General features: G+C 56.0%; 1 protein-coding gene across 5 annotated transcripts in view; it reads right to left on the reverse strand.

Annotated features, from left to right (window-relative positions):
* ARHGAP23 (Rho GTPase activating protein 23) overlaps positions 1–19,668 on the reverse strand; it is a 95,961-nt gene that overhangs the window by 49,436 nt on the left and 26,857 nt on the right. For 3 of the 5 annotated variants that reach the window (XM_030800468.1, XM_030800467.1, XM_030800472.1), the window contains exons 2-6: positions 5,575–5,736; positions 2,903–2,930; positions 651–746; positions 396–474; positions 210–264 (exon numbers count right to left, since the gene is read on the reverse strand). In XM_030800468.1, the coding sequence (XP_030656328.1) occupies positions 210–264; positions 396–474; positions 651–746; positions 2,903–2,930; positions 5,575–5,736 (420 nt within the window). Of the gene's footprint in view, positions 1–209; positions 265–395; positions 475–650; positions 806–2,902; positions 2,931–5,574; positions 5,737–9,702; positions 9,884–19,668 lie in introns of those variants that run through there. The other 2 variants (XM_030800469.1, XM_030800470.1) reach the window with 2 other exon arrangements.

Consider the following 19,668-nt stretch of genomic DNA (forward strand, 5'->3'; position numbering starts at 1 on the left):
TGCCTGCCAAAGCCAGGTCTCGGGCTCCCCCAGCACAGAGCAGCTCTGAATGAAGCAACAACCAGCCCCAGCCCAGGGAGGGGCCTGGCATCCCCAGTTGGGCAATGTCGGCCTGTGCCCTCCAAACACTTCCTTCTCTGCCTCCCAGGGGAGCCGGTGCTGCCCCAGGGCTCAGGGGTCTCCTCTCAGGCCACAGGGGCCGGACTCACCAGCTGGAGGATGTCCTCGTCCTTGGGCATGATAGACAGCTCCAGAGTGTCATCACTACAGAGACAGGCAGAATGTCAGGCTGGGCCAAGGAACACGGTCCAGGAGGAAGGGATCCTGGTCTCCAGGGCATCCCCAGGGCAAAGGGGAGGGGAGATAATATGGGACGAGGGGTCAGGGGCACTCACCTATTCTGGATCAGAGCTATGACCTGAGAGTAGGTCTTCCCAATGACGCTTTCCCCATTCACCTTTACCAGCCGGTCTCCTGGGGACAAGTAGAGCATGAGTGATGACCAAGGGGCATCAAAGGCCCCATCTGAGAACCCCTGTATCAGGCATGGCTAACACTGTGGGGACAGGAGCCTCCCCAACACCTGGATCCGAGAATCAAATCCTAGCCAGAAGGTAGAAAGTAGAGCCCAGGTAACTGGGCCAGCTCACCTGTGCGAAGCCCCGCCCTATGGGCAGGGCCGTCTTCCTTCACATTCTTGACAAAGATGGTGTCCATGGGCTCCAGGCGGTGCCGGGGGGAGGGTCCTGGTGGGCATCAGCCAGGTTAGCTGGGGGTGGCTGCTGAAGGTCACACCCATGCACAGCTACACACACAGGGGACACACACTCAGAGAATGATTGCACTCGCCCGGTCACAAACATGTACAGGCCCACACATCTATGGGGACCCTGGACAGGCCTATGGAGGCACAGAACCCGACAGGAGGACACAGACCTGGGAGAAAGAAAACCTATAGGGACATACAAAGAGTCACTCTGTAAACACCTCCTGTGTCCTCTTCATGTGCTAAAAACTACACTAAAAAGGATGAACAGACCAGGCGCGGTGGCTCATGCCTGTAATCCCAGTACTTTGGGAGGCCAAGGCAGGTGGATCACTTGAGATCAGGAGTTCGAGACCAGCCTGGCCAATATGGTGAATCCCTGTCTCTACTAAAAATACAAAAATTAGCTGGGTGTGGTGGCACGTGCGCTTGTAATCCCAGCTACTCAGGAGGCTGAGGCCGGAGAAACACTTGAACCTGGGAGGCAGAGGTTGTGGTAAGCTGGGATTGAGCCACTGCACTCCAACCTGGGTGACAGAGTAAGACTCTGTCTCAAAAAAAAAAAAAAAACTTTGGGAGGCCAAGGCGGGCGGATCACAAGGTCAGGAGATCGAGACCATGGTGAAACCCCGTCTCTACTAAAAATACAAAAAAATTAGCCGGGCGTGGTGGCAGGCTCCTGTAGTCCCAGCTACTCGGAGAGGCTGAGGCAGGAGAATGGCGTGAACCCGGAAGGCGGAGCTTGCAGTGAGCCAAGATTGCGCCACTGCACTCCAGCCTGGGCGACAGAGTGAGACTCTCTCTCAAAAAAAAAAGGCTGGGTGCAGTGGTTCAAGCCTGTAATCCCAGCACTTTGGGAGGCCGAGACAGACAGATCATGAGGTCAGGAGTTCAAGACCAGCCTGGCCAACATGGTGAAACCCTGTCTCTACTAAAAAATAAAAAAATTAGCCAGGCGCGGTGGCAGACACCTGTAATCCCAGCTACTCAGGAGCCTGAGGCAGGAAATTGCTTGAACCCGGGAGGTGGAGGTTGTAGTGAGCCCAGATCGCACCACTGCACTCCAGCCTGGGTGATAGAGCAAGACTCCATCTCAAAAGAAAAAAAAAGGATGAACAAGCACAGCCCTTGTCCTTCCAGAGCTCCCTGTCCAGTGGGGGAGGCAGATTCTCACACATACACATGTGCACACACGAGTCACGAGACAGAGGAAAGGGCACCATACAAGAAGCCATAACAGTTCTGAAGACACGTGGTAGGGTCAGATGCGCTCCTCGCAGGGATGCCCACTCCCGCAGACCCAGCAAGACACCCAATACTCACATCCCCCACCTCCTCCCTTCCCCAGGCTCAGGGGCTCCAAGCAGAGATCCGAGGCCCCTAGGGTGGGCACAAATCGCATTGCACCCCAACAAAGTTCCTCTGCTCCTAAGTGCTGCTAACTCTAAGCTAACAGAGAAATGGGCCTGCTCTAGGGCAGCGGGCTCCTCCCTCACCACGGCCTCTGGATGGGGATGCAGGAGTGTCCTATGGCTGCCCAGCAGAAGCCCCAGTGGCAGAGCAGGAAGGCTGCCAGAGAAGGCGCTCTGCTTTGAATACCCTGGGGGCCTGGGTGTCCACCAGGGGCCTCTGGGGAGCAAGGGCCACAGCAAGGGGAGTCAGGCTCACATCGTATGAGAGAAAGACCTCTCAGGGGGCCCCCTGACTTCCACCAGGTCCCCACTGTCTCCACCTCCAAGGACAGCCTTTGCTCAGTGCTCCCACCACCAGCCCCCAGGCCCTGCAGCTCTGCCCTGCCTTGTTCCGGGCTGGCAGCAGCTTGAGGGCAGGGGCCAGGTGGCAGACACCCATCTGCGCCCCAGAGTGCCGCCCACAGTGTGCCGAGCTCAGCAAACTTCTGTGAAGGAAATGCCCAAGGGAGACAAATGTGGGAAAAGAAAGAGGGAGGACAGGGAGAGTGAGGAAGAGGCGCCCAAAGGGGGCCAGACCAGGGGCACAGACAGGAGCAAAGGCAGGAACAGGAGTCAAGAGAGGGGGGCACAGAAAAGGACAGGCAGTCTTGGGGGAGGACAGGGAGAGACAGGAGCTGGAAGAGGAGTCCCCGTGCAGGTCCAGCGCCCGCCAGTCCTCCCTTACCTCCTCCACGGCCTCCATTCTCTTCCTCCTGCAGGGAACAGAGGAGTGGGTGTGGGCGTCAGTCCAGCCCTCAGCAGCCAGGGGTGGCCCAGCTCCAGTGGGCAGGGCCCCTTCAGGTTCCCGCCACCCCTTATCTCCTCCCAAGTAGCCCAGCAGGGGAGGGTGCGGGAGGGGTGTCCGAGGGGCACCAAGTCCGAGGCCAAGTTCCCCAGTGACATGTGCTCCCATCATCTCAACACCCTAAACATCGGGGAACCCGCAATCCAACAAGTGACCCAAGACCCCTTTCCTGGGGGAGCTCCCAGCCCAACGAGAGAGGCATCACACAGGCTCGCACACACAGAAGACCCGGGCAGTCACAGATAGGCACATGACAAGCGCAAACTACAGCTATCAGGTCCAGGGAACGCCAAGGGGAGGACTGATTAGAGTCCTCCTGGGGAGGGGACTCAAAGACATCTGAGGGTGGTGGGGAGAAGGCATTGTGGACAAGGGAGGTGAGGTGTGCAGACGCTGGCTGGCAGGGATAAGCGCTCACAGCACACCAAGGGCTGAATCGCTGAGTTAAAGGAGAAAGTCAATACCAGCAAGTGACAATACTCAGGCTAAAGCATTCAGGCTTACAGGACAGGAAGAGGGAGCCAATGGAAGTTCTTCTGTGGGAGAGAGTGGAGGTGAAAATGCCAGTTAGGGGAGAGGACTCTGGCACCTGGGTGCAGGGTGTCAAGGGGACCCACTGGGAGGCCTCTGGGATCACCCTGGTAGGTGATGGCACTAGACTTTGTGGGGGAATGAGGAAGGAGGGCATGGAGGTCAGAGGAACAGGCTAATTCAGCTGGATGTGGCATTTTAGAGCTGGATTGGACCTTCAGCGTCATCTCTTCTAACCCTCTCCACACATGTACCCATTGTATAGCTCGCAGGGTATGGTGTGTTCAAGGCCACTCAGAGACTCAGTGGCAGAGCCAGGGCTGGAACCCAGGCCTCTGTGGCACCCCAATGAGGATAGGGTGGGTCACAGGAAAGCTGCTGGGCCCTTCTGGGGAGCAAGCACTCTGCCCCCGTCCTCCCAGGTGGGGTGCACTCCGGCTGATGCAAGCTGACAGCACTGTGAGAGGGTGGCAGAGGCAGACAGATGCATTTGGACGGCTGAGCTCCCTGCAGGCTGCCAGGCGGCAGCATGAAGGACGGGAGAACACAGCCTCCTCCCGCCTCCAGGCCAAAGGCCCCTCCCAGCCCGGGGCAGGTTCTGCAAAGGAGAGGCAGCCTGTCCCTGGCTTGCCTGGCCCTAGGTCTTCCAGCCCTAGATCCTATGCTGTCACGCTTCATTCAGCAGGGTCCCCTGAGAGAAGATGCTAGGTGGCAGAAGGAAGGGCATTCTGGGGAAAGAGTGAAGGAAGTACTGGGGGTTCAGGAGAACTAAGGGGCTGGTGTCCTTGGGCATGAAGTAGGGGTCTGTGCCCCCTCCACACACCATCAGCCCCCACTTACGTTGTTAAGCACAGCTGTAGCCAATGAGAACAGTTATGCAGGAGCCCCAGAGCTTCCGGCATGCATGTGAGAGCTGCACAGTTACATGTACACATGACATGTATTTGCAGACATTATATGCACACATAGATACACACATGCATGTCCATGGCCAGCACGCGGTACACACAGAGAGACACGTGAGCACACGAACACAGACAGTGAAGTCCCCTGTTTGGTTCTCTGACAGGTGGGACCAAGGGAGAGTCCCCCAATAGCTGTGCAGGCAGATCCCAGTCCTAGGGAAAGTGGATAGAGGGGTTCATTGACTCCAAAATCAATGTCTCCTCCCTGCTGGAAAAGAAGTGGTGATGGGAGCAGAGCCCTAGTCGGGGGCTTTGGTTGCTCCCTGGGGCCCCTTCTGTCTCCTTCCCACACTTTTGCTTCGCTGTCAGGGACCCCTCCCCCTAGCTCACAGCCTTGGATTGGGGTCAGGACCCCTGGTTCCTGGACTCAGAGAACACAACGTTTACATTAGGGCAGGAGGGACTCTGAGGGGTCAAGTTGATAAATGTCCTCAGGTTCCAGCAGGAGAAACGGAGTCCAGAGATGGGGAGGCGGCCCCAAATTCACAATGAGTGAGGAGTTGTCCCAGGACTGGAACTCTGGGCTCCTGTGTCCCAGCGTGGGTCTCTTTCCAGAGCACTGAGCTGTGGCCAGCAGGGGCCGGGGGCGTGCTGGGAGGGCTCCCACAGGTGTGCTAGGCCCCTGAGAGCTCACGCTGGAGAGGGGAGGAGCAACCCCAGCTCAGAAGCAGCCGGTAGATCAGGGGTCCCAGGAACTCCCAGACAACTGTTCACCTGCCAGAGACAAGCATCTGGGGGTGTGAGGTGAGCATCCTGGCTGCCCACCTGCAAGGTCCTTGCCCTGCACCAGCCACCCCTCCCTGTCTCCTGAGAAGACCCAGGCCACAGTGATTAAAGTGTTTGTCCACGGTCACACAGTACAAATAACCCAGCCAAGGCTGGCACTGCCTCCCTGCAGTCCTCCTCCCCAGGCCACAGCAGAAGGGAGTCAGGCCGGACCCCAGGAAGGACTGCTTCTCTGAGAGGGTGAAAGGACCATGAAGAGGACTGGCACAAAAGAGTCTCTCTCCCTCATGAAAGCTTCCCCAGACCAGGGCAGCGGCGAGCCGGGCATACCTTCAGGCTGCAGTGCACGGCCGACTCGGGTGGGTACACGATGAAGTGGCGCAGAGTGAAGCCAAAGCCGTCCTGGGGACTTTTGTGCAGCAGCAGCGTCCTTGGCCCCTGCCAGGGGAAGGGGCGCCTAGGAGAGCACCCATCTCTTGGGCCCAGTGGCAGCTGTGGGAGACAGGGAGGCCAGGCTGAGCGCCCGTGTGGCTGACACTTCTGGCTGTTTGCACCACCTCCTGCAGCCCACAGGACCAGAGGGGGCACCAGAAGGGGTCTTTCACCCTAGGGTTGTCAGGCATCCTCCCTGCCCATGACCTCCTCCTCACCCCTTCCTTACTCTCCCACCTTCATCATCCCAATAGCTTTTTCCTTCTTTCCTTTCCCCTCAGTCCCCTCATAATGTCTTTGCCCTCAGGAAAATAACTCACTGAAGCAAGTTCATTCAGTTCAGTTCAGCTGAGTTCAGCAAATGCTCACTGAGCACCTACTATGTGCAGGACCCTGGATACAGCCTTCCTGCCCAGGAAGTGCCTGTCGTTGTCTTAGCTCATGCACAATCTCACACACACACATGCACACATACATGCACTCCCAGATAGACACATACTTATGCAGACACCGCCCCAGCCACATACACTCATGCAGATGGAACATACCACAAACATACAGACAAGCACGTGCAAATATGCAGACACACAGATACACACACACAAATGAGTACACATGTGCACACTTATGTAGACACATAGATATGCACAGAGTTGCACAGAATCAAAGTCCTGCACACACAATGCACATGCATCACAGACATGCAGATACACACATGCACAGCAGACCGGCACACACGCATCCTTCAAGAACAGCAGCAGGAACACAGTGGGGACCAAGAACCAAGAGGGAGCGGACTGGACATCAGACACCTGAAGGGACTTCCTGAGGCTCCAGAGCCCAGCCCAGAGGCCTGGCTGGTTCACCAGAAAGGCTTGGGGTGGCTGTGCACAGTGGCTCACACCTGTAATCCCAGCACTTTGGGAGGCCAAGGTAGGTGGAGACCAGCCTTGGCCAACAAGGTGAAACCCTGTCTCTACCTGTAATCCCACACTTTGGGAGACCAAGGCGAGTTCGAGACCAGCCTGGCCAACATGATGAAACCCTGTCTCTACCAAAAATACAAAAATTAGCCGGGCATGGTGGCTGGTGCCTGTAATCCCAGCTACTCAAGAGGCTGAGGCAGGAGAATCACTTGAACCCAGGAGGGAGAAGTTGCAGTGAACTGAGAGCGCGCCATTGCACTCCAGCCTGGGCGACAGAGCGAGACTTCGTCTCAAAAAAAAAGGCCGCAGGTTTCAGAGACACTAAAGCCTCCTGTCAGACCTCCCAAAATTCTCGGGATTCTCCAAGATGACGTGGCAGAGGGTGTCTGAAGACAAGACTTTGGAAGGGGCACACAGGTCTGTTTCTGGGGCAAGAAGAAAAACAGTGCGAGACAGGGCTCCCTTTGGGACACAGAGAGGGAAGGCGGGTAACAGGAGGGTGTCAGATGGATGGTGCTCACGGAGCCCAACTGGGGAAGATGGGAGCCACTGAGAAGCTGCCTGGCTTTGAAAAGCCAAGAAGCCCCCTAGAGGACTCTTAAATCCATAACATCATGTGGCCTAACCTCTATGTTGCCCCTAGTCCAAGCCCCTCAGAGGGCAAGAAGCCCCCACCACCAACACTTCTTACTCCCCTCAACTCCTCCTCGGCACCAGGCAGGAGGCATCAGCTGACAGGAGAAAGGCTGAGGGGCTGAGTGTGGAGGAAGAAGCTCATCAGTTCTGGAGTGAGGAGCTCCCGCTTCACTAGCAACATCCCCTTTTGTCCCCTTCTCATAGCTGGAGAAAGCTCAAAAACATCTGCCACTCAAATGTCCTGATGCCAAGAAGTTCATTCATGGACCATCCACCCTCCTGTCCAGGCACCCAGTGGAGGGAGACAGCTGCCCTCTGCTAAGGATTTCCGCATGGCGGAGAGCCTGGCTGCTGTCTAGCAGGCCTGGGGAAGAGGCTAGATCCTCCAATCTCAGAAGATTAAAGAAAAATGTGACAGAGACAATAGGCAATAGGCCTGCTTCATACAGCCCCAGGGGACAGAGCCAGGTGGAATATACAAGAGGCTGAGTGGAGCTCCAGGCAAGGGAGACAGACCGTTCTAGACTGTTCTAATCCTATACAGTCTGGAAAACTACCCAGATGAGGCTATAAGTGCCCCCTACCAGACAGGGACCATGCAAAAGCTGGAAGACCCCCAGTCCAGGAGGTCTCAGCAGGGGTTTTGACATCAGGGGTAGTCCAGCATCTTCCACTTGTAACTTTAGCCTAGCCTCTCCCATGGTGCCCCACACACCCATGGGGGCCCGGGGAGCCCAGAGGAGAAAATTCTTTGGGAATTCTGCTGAGGTCTGAAATCCCCTGGATTTCCCATCTCTGCTGACCTGGCAAGGAACTGATCAGGGAGCGAAAAGGGTCTGGGGATCCCCTCACCAACTGCCCTCTCCTACCAGAAGCCCCTGCTCCTCCCCAGTGTGGGCTGCCCCCTGCCTGTCCCCCACCCAGGCTGAGAGCTGAGGCTGTTTGCAGGGCCCATTGTTTTGCTGCTGTCCTGGATTAAGGTTCAAGCCACCAGCTGCCCCAGTGACGAGAAGTGGCTGGGACAGGTCCCCGCACGCCCCCTGCCCCTCCCCCAGCACACATCCTGCCTGGAGCTGCCAGCTGCCTGGGGGGGCTGCTCCCTGGGAGGGCCTGCATGTAATCCAGGGCAGGAGGCATGCCTTCCTCTCCAGGTCCCCTCCTCACTAAGCACTACCAGCATTCCGACCCTTATCTCTACCTCTCCCTTTCCTCTGTTCCTTCCTTCCAGTCCCCTTCCTCCCACCTCTTCCAACTAGGCTCTTGAGAATGTCAGCTACCACACAGCCACAGCTACCACACACCTGCTTGAAGAGGAGACACCAGGACACCCATCAAGAGCCAGAGCTGGCATCTCCTCTGTGGGAAGTTCTTCCTTGTTTAACCTCAATCCTTCATGCTATAATACATGCATGTTTCCTCTCCTCCCCTGTGACCTGGGATAGAACTGAGTCTTGTTCTCATCTTGAGGTGGGGAAGGTGATAGGTGCAAAAACAGAGAAGGAGCCATTGATAACAACTAGAAAGGTGCACAGTTCACACACACACACAGCTCTGCCTCTCTGACTTAGGCACAGAGACAAGGGGACTGAGAGGGAGTCGCTCAGGGGACACAGGGACATTGCTGATTAAATTCTCCTGGCCTGGATCTATTTCCGAACACTCCCACCCTCATGTCAGGAAAGAAAGAGACGTCCAAAAATACCAGCTGATGGTGACAGCAGGGCAGACGGCCTTAGGCCACAAATTAGGCAGAGGTGGACACGTGGTGGGTTGGCAGCACCAGAAACTAGAACCCAGGAGCCCTGCTCCTCCCCCCGGGAGCATAAAGAGGTCATTGCAGGGAGCACAGTGTTCAGGCCGGGCATGGCGCCCACTGTGACTCACACCCTACCAGCCTGGTCCATCCCGGACACCAGAAACACCGCAGTCCCCCAGCCCAGCCCTGTCAGCCCTGAGAGCACTCACTACCTGCAGGGGCCCGTCTGCCACTCAGCCTCCTCGGCCCACTAGGAAACCCTCGTGTGCCGTGTCCAGGTCCCCTACCAGGGGTGGGGTGGGTCGTGTGCCCTGCTCCATTCAGCGGTGCCTCTGCCTGCCTCGGACTCGGGGTCCCTGCCCACCCACACCCTCTGGGATTCCTAGAAGCCCCAGCGTCTCTTCAAACGCTCTGGTCCCTTCCATCCTTCCACTGCCTGGAAACCGAGAGGGCTGAGCCCCCTGGAGGCCTCGACCCAGACTTGGGGTTGTCATCCCAGAAGCCCTGGCAGAGCTCCAAGCCACAAATCCTGCCACCCTCAGCCCCGTCTCTCAAGCGCCTCACTCACTCCCCGCTCTAGGGGCATCAGTCCTGGAATGCAGGGCGCACACAGCTCAAAGGCCGCAGGGAGTTGGTGACCCAGTCCCACTCAGACCCCGACAAGGCCTGCCCCGGCCCCAGCCCCGGCCCCGGCCCCGCAGCGCTCACCCTGGCCCGGCGCGGCCCGGGCGCGCGGCGGTCGCTGTGGCTGAGGCAGGGCAGCCAGAGGCAGCGCGGTTCCGGGGCGCTGCAGTCCACGCCGACGGCGCGCTCCCAGCGCCAGCCCCCGGCCCCCGCGCGCTCCACGCGCCACACGGCGCTGCCCACCAGCTCCGCGGCCGAAGGGGGCTCCCGGGCCCGGCCACCGCCCCGGCCCCAGTACGCCCCAGGCCGGGCTTCCGGAGCCGCGCGCGCCGCGCGGGGGCCCGGGGCCGCTGCTAGGCGCCCGGCAGACGGCGTCCTCGACCCCCCGGGCGGCCGGCGGGCCCCAGGGGTCCCCGCCCGCCCCCCGGAGCCGCGGGCCCGGGGCCCCGGGGCCCCGAAGGGACGGACGGCCCGCGCGGACGGCGGCAGGACGGCTGGAGCGGCTCCGCGCCTCCCGCGCCTCCCGGCTGAAGGCGCCCGAGCCCCGACACGCCCGCGAGTCTCGCAGGGCTGACGCCTCCCCCTCCGGGGCGGCCCCTGTCCGCGGCCGCCCAGATCGCACACTCACACCCCACACGCCAGGGCACTACACAGTCCCCCGCACGACCACACCCTCGCACTCTCACACGCAGACGGCAGCCCTCGACCCAGACACGCACTCTCCCCCGGCCCGCACACCTTGCACCCTTCCAGCACACACACACACACACACACACACACACACACACACACACACACGGCAGCCCTCGACCCAGACACGCACTCTCCCCCGGCCCGCACACCTTGCACCCTTCCAGCACACACACACACACACACACACACGCATACGCGCGCGCATCAGCCCCATGCACCCAGAGAAACAGTCACACATGCTCCAGGTGTCCCTCACTCTGCTGCACACCCTACCCACTCTGTACAGACCCGCACCACACACATCCACCTGCCCACACACACTCACCCTATGTGGACATACCCCAGAAACACACTATCCCCCCCACACACAGGACACTCTTCCACATCGTATACACACACCTCAGACATCCGCCCAAGTGTATACGGTCCACACACTCAGAGAGATGCATGTGCAAGCACACCAGATCCACATTTATCCACCCACGCACTCCACACATACCCCACAGGGACCCCCACAACATGGCAGATGCCACGCACACACTGCACAGCTCAGGCACTCCAGGCTTGGATGCCACAGCCCCTCGAGTGCTATACACACTGCCCCGCACAGAGTGACAGCCACACACCCTTAGGCGCAGGTGGAGTCCCCAACACCCCCGTGGGAACCACCCTCCTTCCCAGGACTCCCTACCCATTAGCTCTACCTAGAGGGTCACCACAAGCTGACAATCATTCAAAGCTGCCCCCTCTCCCACCCCTGGCATGTAAGCCAGACAGGAAGCGCCATGTTGTGCTAGCCCCTGCCCTGCTCGCCTTCCTGGCTCTTGCTCTTCCCAGGCCCCATCCGGGTGGGGCTAGCAGAGGCCTTGGCTAGTGGATGTGTAATCACCATCACCATTTCTAGCCCACTTGACTGTTCACCACTTGCTGTGGCCAGGGGCCATTTCTATGGCCTCATTTGTAGAGAAGGAAACTGAGGTCCAAGAGCACCCAGCTTGTTATGGCAGCACCAGGACTCCAACCCCAGGGCCCCTCATCCCAACTTCTATCCTACACCCAAATCCTAGCCAGCAGCCAGGAAAGCGGGGCAGCTGCAGCCCAACCCCACTCCCGAATCTAGGAGGAGTCCAGGAGGAAGCGTCATAAGGGTTGGGCCTTTTTGGGGCAGCTACCAGAAGGCAGCACCAAGCAGAAGAAGCAGCTCCCCTTTCCTCCCATTCCACCATCCACTGTCCCCAGCAAGAACCTGCGGGAGGGTGGCCCAATGGGGAGGTAGGAAATCCAGAAAGGGGGTGGGAGGTGGGAGATGGAGGGGCAGAGATGGGAAGGGGCCTGGGGGCAGAGAGAGGGGAAGGGAGCAGACAACAAAGTGTCAGAAGGTGGAGAAGCAAAGGGACGGGAAGGGAGCCTAGGGGACGGAGGTGGGAGGGGAGGGGGAAGGGAGCAGAGAGGACCACGAGGGAGGTCGGGATCAAGGGAGGGAGAAGAAAGAGAGAGGAAGGGTGAGGGTGAGGCGTGTGGGGGCGGCTGCCTGTGTCAGCCAGGGAGCTGGTTTTGTTCTCCTGTTTCCTGTTTGCTGTTTGCTGGGCTCCCCCTCCGTGCAGGAGCTGGACCCCCCACCCCCACCCTGGCGGAAGCCAGATGGGAAGAGTGAGGCTGCCACGAGCTGAGTCAGGAGAGCTTAGGGGGAGAGCGGGAAAGGACTGCAGCCGGGGAGAGCAGGACGCTCCATCTCCATCGGCACCCTCAACCGCCCCACTTCCATCGCTAGAAAACTAAGGATTCAGTGTCCGGACCACTCCTGCCCTGACCTGCCCTGTGACTCCTTTATACTCTCCAAAGGCCAGACCCTCCTAGACCAGCTGGAACCACTATCAAGATGTCCCCAGCCATGTCAGACTCTGGGGCCCCAAGCGGAGGGCAACCGGATGTCTTCAGCTCCAAGTCTGGCCTGTCCTGCCAGCAAGCAGCCAGTAAGTCCTTCCAGGTGCCTAACTTGCATTCCTCTTGATGCTAGTCCAGTCCCTGGTTCTGAGGAAATGGAGTGACTCTCCCCTCTCATCCCCCATGGAGCCTCTGATGGCCAACAGGTGCTGCTGTGTGCCCAGATCAAGAATCCACCTCCGCGGAATTCAAAACCGCTGAGGGTTCTGGGGCAGCAGGGAGGAGAGAGGTGGAGACGCAACATGGGTTTTCTGTGTTCAGACTGCAGAGATCTTGGAAAGGATCAACCATATACAATGTCCATTTCCTGCCCTCTAACCTGGCAGGGGAGCAAGGCCCAGCCAAGGAGGTAACAGATTCCTCCAACACAAACCACACCTTCCTTCCCCACCCCCACCACCTCCACACCCAGCTGCCTCTGTGGGGACTTCAGTGGGAGAGTGCACACAGTGGGGCCTCAAAGCTTATGTAGCTTGAATAAATGATCCTCCAGGCCTAGGGAGCCTCTCCGCTCCCTCCCCGATTTCCTCTGGGAAAGGAATGTGGGGTGGGCCCCAGAGGGTGGTGGGGGAGGGGGCCCAGGGCTGGGAAATACCAGGCGTAGCTGAGATTCTATTCCAAGCCTTCCTGCCTAGCGTGAGTCCTCCCCCCACGCCCTGCCCAGCTTCCTCCCCCTGCATCAGAAATTACCCTGCTGAGCTGCCCCTCCCATCCCCCTCTAGTTTGACCAGCTTGCAAAATCCATTCAACCTCATCTTCCTGAGGGTCCCTGGGGAGGGGCTTGAAGGCTGCATCCCCAAAAGGAGGGCATCCAGTCTTCCCTCCTTCCAAGAGATCATCGTCTTTTACTATTTGAAAGCACTTTCACTTGTTCTCATTTGACACTTACCCTAAGAATCAGATAACCAGAGATTTTTTTGATACCCGTTTTTCAGTTACAGAAACTGAGGCTTGGCCAGGCATCCTGGCTCACACCTGCAATCTCAGCACTGGGAGGCCAAGGTAGGCAGATCGCTTGGGCCCAGGAGTTTGAGACCAGCCTGAGCAACATGGCAAAACCCCATCTCTACAAAAAATACAGAAATTAGCCAGGTGTGGTGGCACGTGTCTGTAGTTTCAGCTACTCAGGAGGCTTAGGTGGGAGGATCACCTGAGTCTGGGAGGTAGAGGTTGCAATGAGCAGAGATCACGCCATTGCACTCCAGCCAGGGAGACAGAGTGAGACCCTGTCCCAAAATAAATAAATAAATAAATAAATAAATAAATAAATAAATAAATAAATAAGAATAAAATTTAAAAAAGAAACTGAGGCTCAAAGAGAACAAGTGACTAGTTCAAGGACTTATTTTTACTAAGCTGGGACCGGATCCCAGGGTTCTAACTGCTTACCAGATCTTTTTCCATTACCCTCTTGTTTAACCACATCTTGAGCACCTGTTGTGGGCCAGGAGCTGAGATACTTTAGAGAGTCTTTCAGGAATATTGTCCCAGCTCCTGAAACCTTTAGGGATCCCCAAGTTCTAGACTCTGGCCAAAGCCGGCTGCCTTCACCCCCACCAAGGGAGACTCCCACAAACCAAGGGAGCCCTGCTCTCAGGTGCACAGGGCCTCTTCTCTCTGGGAGGTGACAGTTTTTTGAGGGTGGGTCCAGACACCTCCCAGGCTATCCCTCACGGGAGAGGATGGTCCGGACTGGAGGAGTAGAAGCAAGTAGGCACTGGGGAAGGGGAGGAGAGCGTCCTGAGTCCCAAGGGTCAGAGATAGGAGCAAGAAGGAAACTGACGTGTTGCAGGGCGTGTGGTTCAGGAAGTGAGAGAGGGGCTCAGGGTCGATTCTGCCTGCTTTTCCTTCCTCTGGCTTGCTCAGCGCTCTTCCCAGAATGTGGGCCCCAAACTGCCAGGTGACAAACCATGCCTCCACCCCAAGAGAGTCATCCAGCATGTTTGAAGCTCCATCTGGTCCTGTACACCAGTCGCACACCACCAAACGCAGACTCATGACCACTCCACAACCTCGCACACAGACAGGGCAAATCCCACTGCAATCCGTGCATCCCAGGCATGCAGGCAATGCGATACCGACACATGCCCGCTCCGCCCACGCCTGGGCCTCTGAACCCTGCTCCAGTCTCCTCAGTCAAGGGCGGCTGCCCCCTCGGGCCTCTTCCACCCTTTTGCCCCATTCAGATGCCTGGTTCCCAGCATTGCTTGGGTAGAGACTCCCGCCTGACAAGCCCCAGCAGGTCAAGTTGTTGAGCCGGCCAAGCAAGCCTGTGTCTCCCCAGCGCCCTTCATGTACACATAACCCCCATCACCGGGAACCTGGGCACTCCGCACTGGCGCTATGTCTGGCCCACGGGTAGGGGGTGGTTCCCAGGGTCTCCCCAGACCCAGTGCTCTTCCCCTCTAGGGCCACTCTTGCCCGGGGTTGGGATGGACTGTGCTCTCTCTCCCTCAAACTAGGCCAGAGCCACGGAAGCCTGGGAAGGGAGATGAGGAAGCACTTGTCACTCCAGACATCCCACCACCATCAGGGAGGTGGGCTGAGATAATGCCAAATGCACAAAATCCTCAAATTCTGGCTGGGCATGATGATTCACGCCTATAATCCCAGCACTCTAGGAGGCCAAGGCAGGAGGATCACTTGAGCCCAGGAGTTCAAGACCAGCCTGGGCAACACAGAGAAACCCTGTGTCTATAAAAAATATAGGCCGGGCGCGGTGGCTCACGCTTGTAATCCCAGCACTTTGGGAGGCCGAGGCGGGCGGATCACGAGGTCAGGAGATCGAGACCACAGTGAAACCCCGTCTCTACTAAAAATACAAAAAATTAGCCGGGCATGGTGGCGGGCGCCTGTAGTCCCAGCTACTCGGAGAGGCTGAGGCAGGAGAATGGCGTGAACCCGGGAGGCGGAGCTTGCAGTGAGCCGAGATCACACCACTGCACTCCAGCCTGGGCAACAGAGCGAGACTCCGTCTCAAAAAAATATATATATATATATCTATATATATAAAAATTAGCCAGGTGTAGTAGTGCGTGCCTGTGGTCTCAACTACTCGGGAGGCTGAGGTGGGGAGGATCACCTGAGCCCAGGGAGGTCAAGGCTGCAGTGTGAGACCTGGTCTCAAAAAAAAAAGGCTGGGCAACTTGGCAAGACCCCATCTCTACAAAAAACTTAATCGGGGATGGTGGCGTGCACCTCTGGTACCAGCTATTCAGGAGGCTAAGGTGGGAAGATCACTTGAGCCCAGGAAGTCAAGGGTACGGTGAGCTGTGTTCGCGCCACTGTACTCCAGCCTGGGTGACGGACCAAGACCCTGTCTCAAAAAAAAAAAAAAAAAAATCCCCAAGTTCTTTCAGTGGTAGCACAGCTCAGGGGCTGACACATGGGATCTGGAGTCCTCTGGAGGCTGAGTCAGAGCCCTATCTCTACCACTTTCTAGATGTGAGACTTTGGGTGAGTTACTTAACCTCTTTAAGCCTTGGTTCCTCATCAATAAAATGGTAATGACATGAATTTCCACCTCAAAGGTTGTTGGGAGGATTAAGTAAATTAAAGAAAGTCTTAGCACAGGCTCAGAGCACATAGTAGGGATTTAATAAATGCAGGCTGTTTCGACGGCTTTTTGGATAGTCATCACAGTCACACTCACATTCAGACATGCAGACACTCAGCCATGTATACGCAAAGACACGGTGACACATGCGGACGCTCACAGACCCAAGCAAGCTCATCCTTCCCGGCATCACCCCACCTCCCACTGCCAGCCCCAGGTTCCTACAGGCTCCTGACGTGCCCCAGTTCCTCCCAAGCAGGGAGGATTCAGTAGGATCTCCCACTTCCTTGGCTGAACTTTGGCAAGCCCAGAGCACTACCTTGTGGGCCCTCTGGGAGTAGGGAAGGTGTGGGCAACATGAGACCCCAGGATGGGGCCTCTCCCAGCAGGCAAGGAGCATGGCAAAGGTGCCAGGCTGGCAGGGTCTCCAGTGCCAGAGGAGGGCCAGTTCCCCCCTCAGGGACAACAGAGGAAGGGGAGACTAAAGGGGAACCTTTTTCCTCTTGGTGGGAAATGAGCACTTACAGAAAAGGGTGCGTCTAGCCAGCCACAAAGCAAACACCAGGGCCATTGCCCAGGCAACAGCAGGCTGGCATGGGACAGGGCTTACCACAACCCCTCTGTACCCCCTGATTTACCCACTCAGCAGCCCCTTGGCTGTCTCTGGGGTCTCCATTCTGGTCTCTGGGCCTGTCTGCAGACTCCCCAAAGGGAAGAAGCTGTGCCTCCTCCATCAGACTGTGTGCTCCTTGAAAACAAGGGATTTTTTTTTTTTTTTTTTTTGAGACGGAGTCTTGCTCTGTCGCCCAGGCTGGAGTGCAGTGGCGCAATCTCGGCTCACTGCAAGCTCCGCCTCCCGGGTTCACGCCATTCTTCTGCCTCAGCCTCTCCAAGTAGCTGGGACTACAGGCGCCCGCCACCACGCCCGGCTAATTTTTTGTATTTTTTAGTAGAGACGGGGTTTCACCGTGGTCTCGATCTCCTGACCTTGTGATCCGCCCGCCTCGGCCTCCCAAAGTGCTGGGATTACAAGCGTGAGCCACCACGCCCGGCCGAAAACAAGGGATTTTTACCCCACATCAGTCTAGGGTCTCCCAAAAGGCATGGCCTGTGTCTTTCCCCTCAGATTGGAGGATGCTCAAGGGCCTGGCCTGAGTCTCCCCCTTAGACTGAGAGCTCCCTAAGGACAATGGCTGTTGGGTTTTCAGAACGGATTTGCCCTCCTAGAGAGCTTTGTGCATAGTGGGCTTTCAAAAATTATTTCTTTTTTTTTTTTTTTAGACGGAGTCTCTGTTGCCCAGGCTGGAGTGAAGTGGCGAGATCTCGGCTTACTGCAACCTCCACCTCCTGGGTTCAAGTGATTCTCCTGCCTCAGCCTCTAGAGTAGCTGGGATTACAGGCACCTGACACCATGCCCAGCTAATTTTTGTATTTTCAGTAGAGACGGGGTTTCACCATGTTGGCCAGGCTAATCTCGAGCTCCTGACCTCAAATGATCCACCCGCCTCGGCCTCCCGAAGTGCTGGGATTGCAGGCATGAGCCACTGCGCCCAGCTCAAAAATTATTTCTTAATGGTGAGGATATGGAGAAATTGGATTGCTGTGGGAATGTAAAATGGTGTGGCTGTGGCCAGGCACAGTGGCTCATACCTGTAATCCCAGTGTTTGGGAGGCCAGGAATGCAAGACCAGCCTGGGAAACATATAGAGACCCCATCTTTATAAAAAATGCAAAATTGGCCAAGCGTGATGGCACACACTTGTAGTCCCAGCTACTTGGGAGGCTGAGGTAGGAGGATCCCTTGAACCCAGGAGTTGGAGGCTGCAGTGAGCTGTGATCACACTACTGCTCTTCAGCCTGGGCCACAGAGCAAGAATCCCTCCCTAAAAAAGCAATAAAAAATAAAATAAAATTTAAAAATAAATGAATACAATGATGGAGTTGCTATGGAAATCAGTATGGCAGTTTCTCAAAAAATTAAACATGGACAGGAGGCTGAGGCAGGAGAATCGCTTGAACCAGGGACGCGGAAGTTGCAGTGAGCCAAGATCGCACGGTTGCACTCCAGCCTGGGCAACAAAAGTGAAACTCCGTCTCAAAAAAAAAAAAAAATTAAACACAGAATTACCATATGATCCAGTAATTCCACTTCTGGGTATATATCCACAACAACTGAAAGCAGGGATTAGAAGAAATGTTTGTACACCCATGTTCGTAGCAGTGTTATTCACAACAGCCAAGAAATGGAAGCAACCCGAGTGTCCATCTACGGATGAATGGACAAACAAAATGAGGTATATCCATACAATGAAATTGTCTGTATTACTGTATTACATATAATACATACATGATATGAATAATAATAATTGTATTATTTAGCCTTTTAAAATAATTGAAGGCCAGGCGGGGTGGCTCACACCTGTTATCCCAGCACTTTGGGAGCCTGAGGCGGGAGGATTGCTTGAACCCAGGAGTTCGAGACCAGCCCAGGCAACATGGTGAAACTCCATCTCTACAAAAAAAAAAAAAAAATTAGCCAGGTGTGGTGGCACACACATGTAGTCCCAGCTGCTTAGGAGGCTAAGGTGGGAGGATGGCTTGAGCACAGGAGATGGAGGTTACAATGAGCTGAAATCGCACCACTACACCTCAGCCTAGGGGAGCCAGACCCTGTCTCAAAAAAAAAAAAAATGAAATTTGACACATGCTACAATGTGGATGAACCTCGAAGACATTATGCTAAGTGAAAGGATTAATATTGGCTGGGCTTGGTGGCTCACGTCTGTAATCCCAGCACCTGTATTCCCAGCATTTTGGGAGGCTGAGGTGGGAGAATCACTTGAGGTCAGGAGTTCAGGGCCAGCCTGACAACATAGTGAAACCCTGTCTCTACAAAAAATAAAAAAAATAGCAGAGCGTGGTAGCACGCACCTATAATCCCAGCTCCTCAGGAAGCTGAGATGGGAGGATCCCTTGAGCCCAGGGGTCAAGGCTGCTGTGAGCCATGATCACACCACTGCACTCCAGCCTGGGTGACGAAGCAAGACCCTGTCTCGAAAAAAAAAAAAAAAAAAGGAATGAATGAATAAATATTATATTATTCCACTTACGGTGATTGATAGTGGAATATCACCACTTATGGTGATAGCATAATAATATGGATGTACTTAATGCCACTTTACAGTTAAAAATGGTTAAAATTATAAATTTTGTTATATATATATACATATTTTGAGATGGAGTTTCGCTCTTGTTGCTCAGGCTGGAGTGTGGAGTACAATGGCGTGCTCTCAGCTCACTGCAACCTCCACCTCCCCGGTTCAAGTGATTCTCCTGCCTCAGCCTCCTGAGTAGCTGGGACTACAGGTGCGAGCCAGCATGCCCGGCTGTTTTTTGTTTGTTTGTTTAAATAGAGACGGGGTTTCATTGTGTTAGCCAGGATGGTCTCAATCTCCTGATCTCGTGATCTGCCCACCTCGGCTTCCCAAAGTGCTGGGATTACAGGTGTGAGCCACAGCACCCGGCCATATTATATATTCTATAATTTTTTTTAAAAGGCCAAGTCAGAAATCAAACACACACACAAAATAAAAGGCCAGGCACGGTGGCTCAGGCCTGTAATCCCAGCACTTTGGAAGGCCAAGGCAGTTGGATCACCTGAGGTCAGGAGTTTGAGACCAGCCTTGCCAACATGGTGAAACCCCGTCTCTACTAAAAATACAAAAATTAGCTGGGCATGATGTCAGGTGCCTGTAATCCCAGCTACTCTGGAGGCTGAGGCAGGAGAATTGCTTGAACCCAGGAGGTGGAGGTTGCAGTGAGCCGAGATCGCGCCATTGCACTCCAGCCTGGATGAC

The sequence above is a fragment of the Nomascus leucogenys genome, chromosome 19 (assembly GCF_006542625.1).
Source record: "Nomascus leucogenys isolate Asia chromosome 19, Asia_NLE_v1, whole genome shotgun sequence".
Taxonomy (NCBI): domain Eukaryota; kingdom Metazoa; phylum Chordata; class Mammalia; order Primates; family Hylobatidae; genus Nomascus; species Nomascus leucogenys.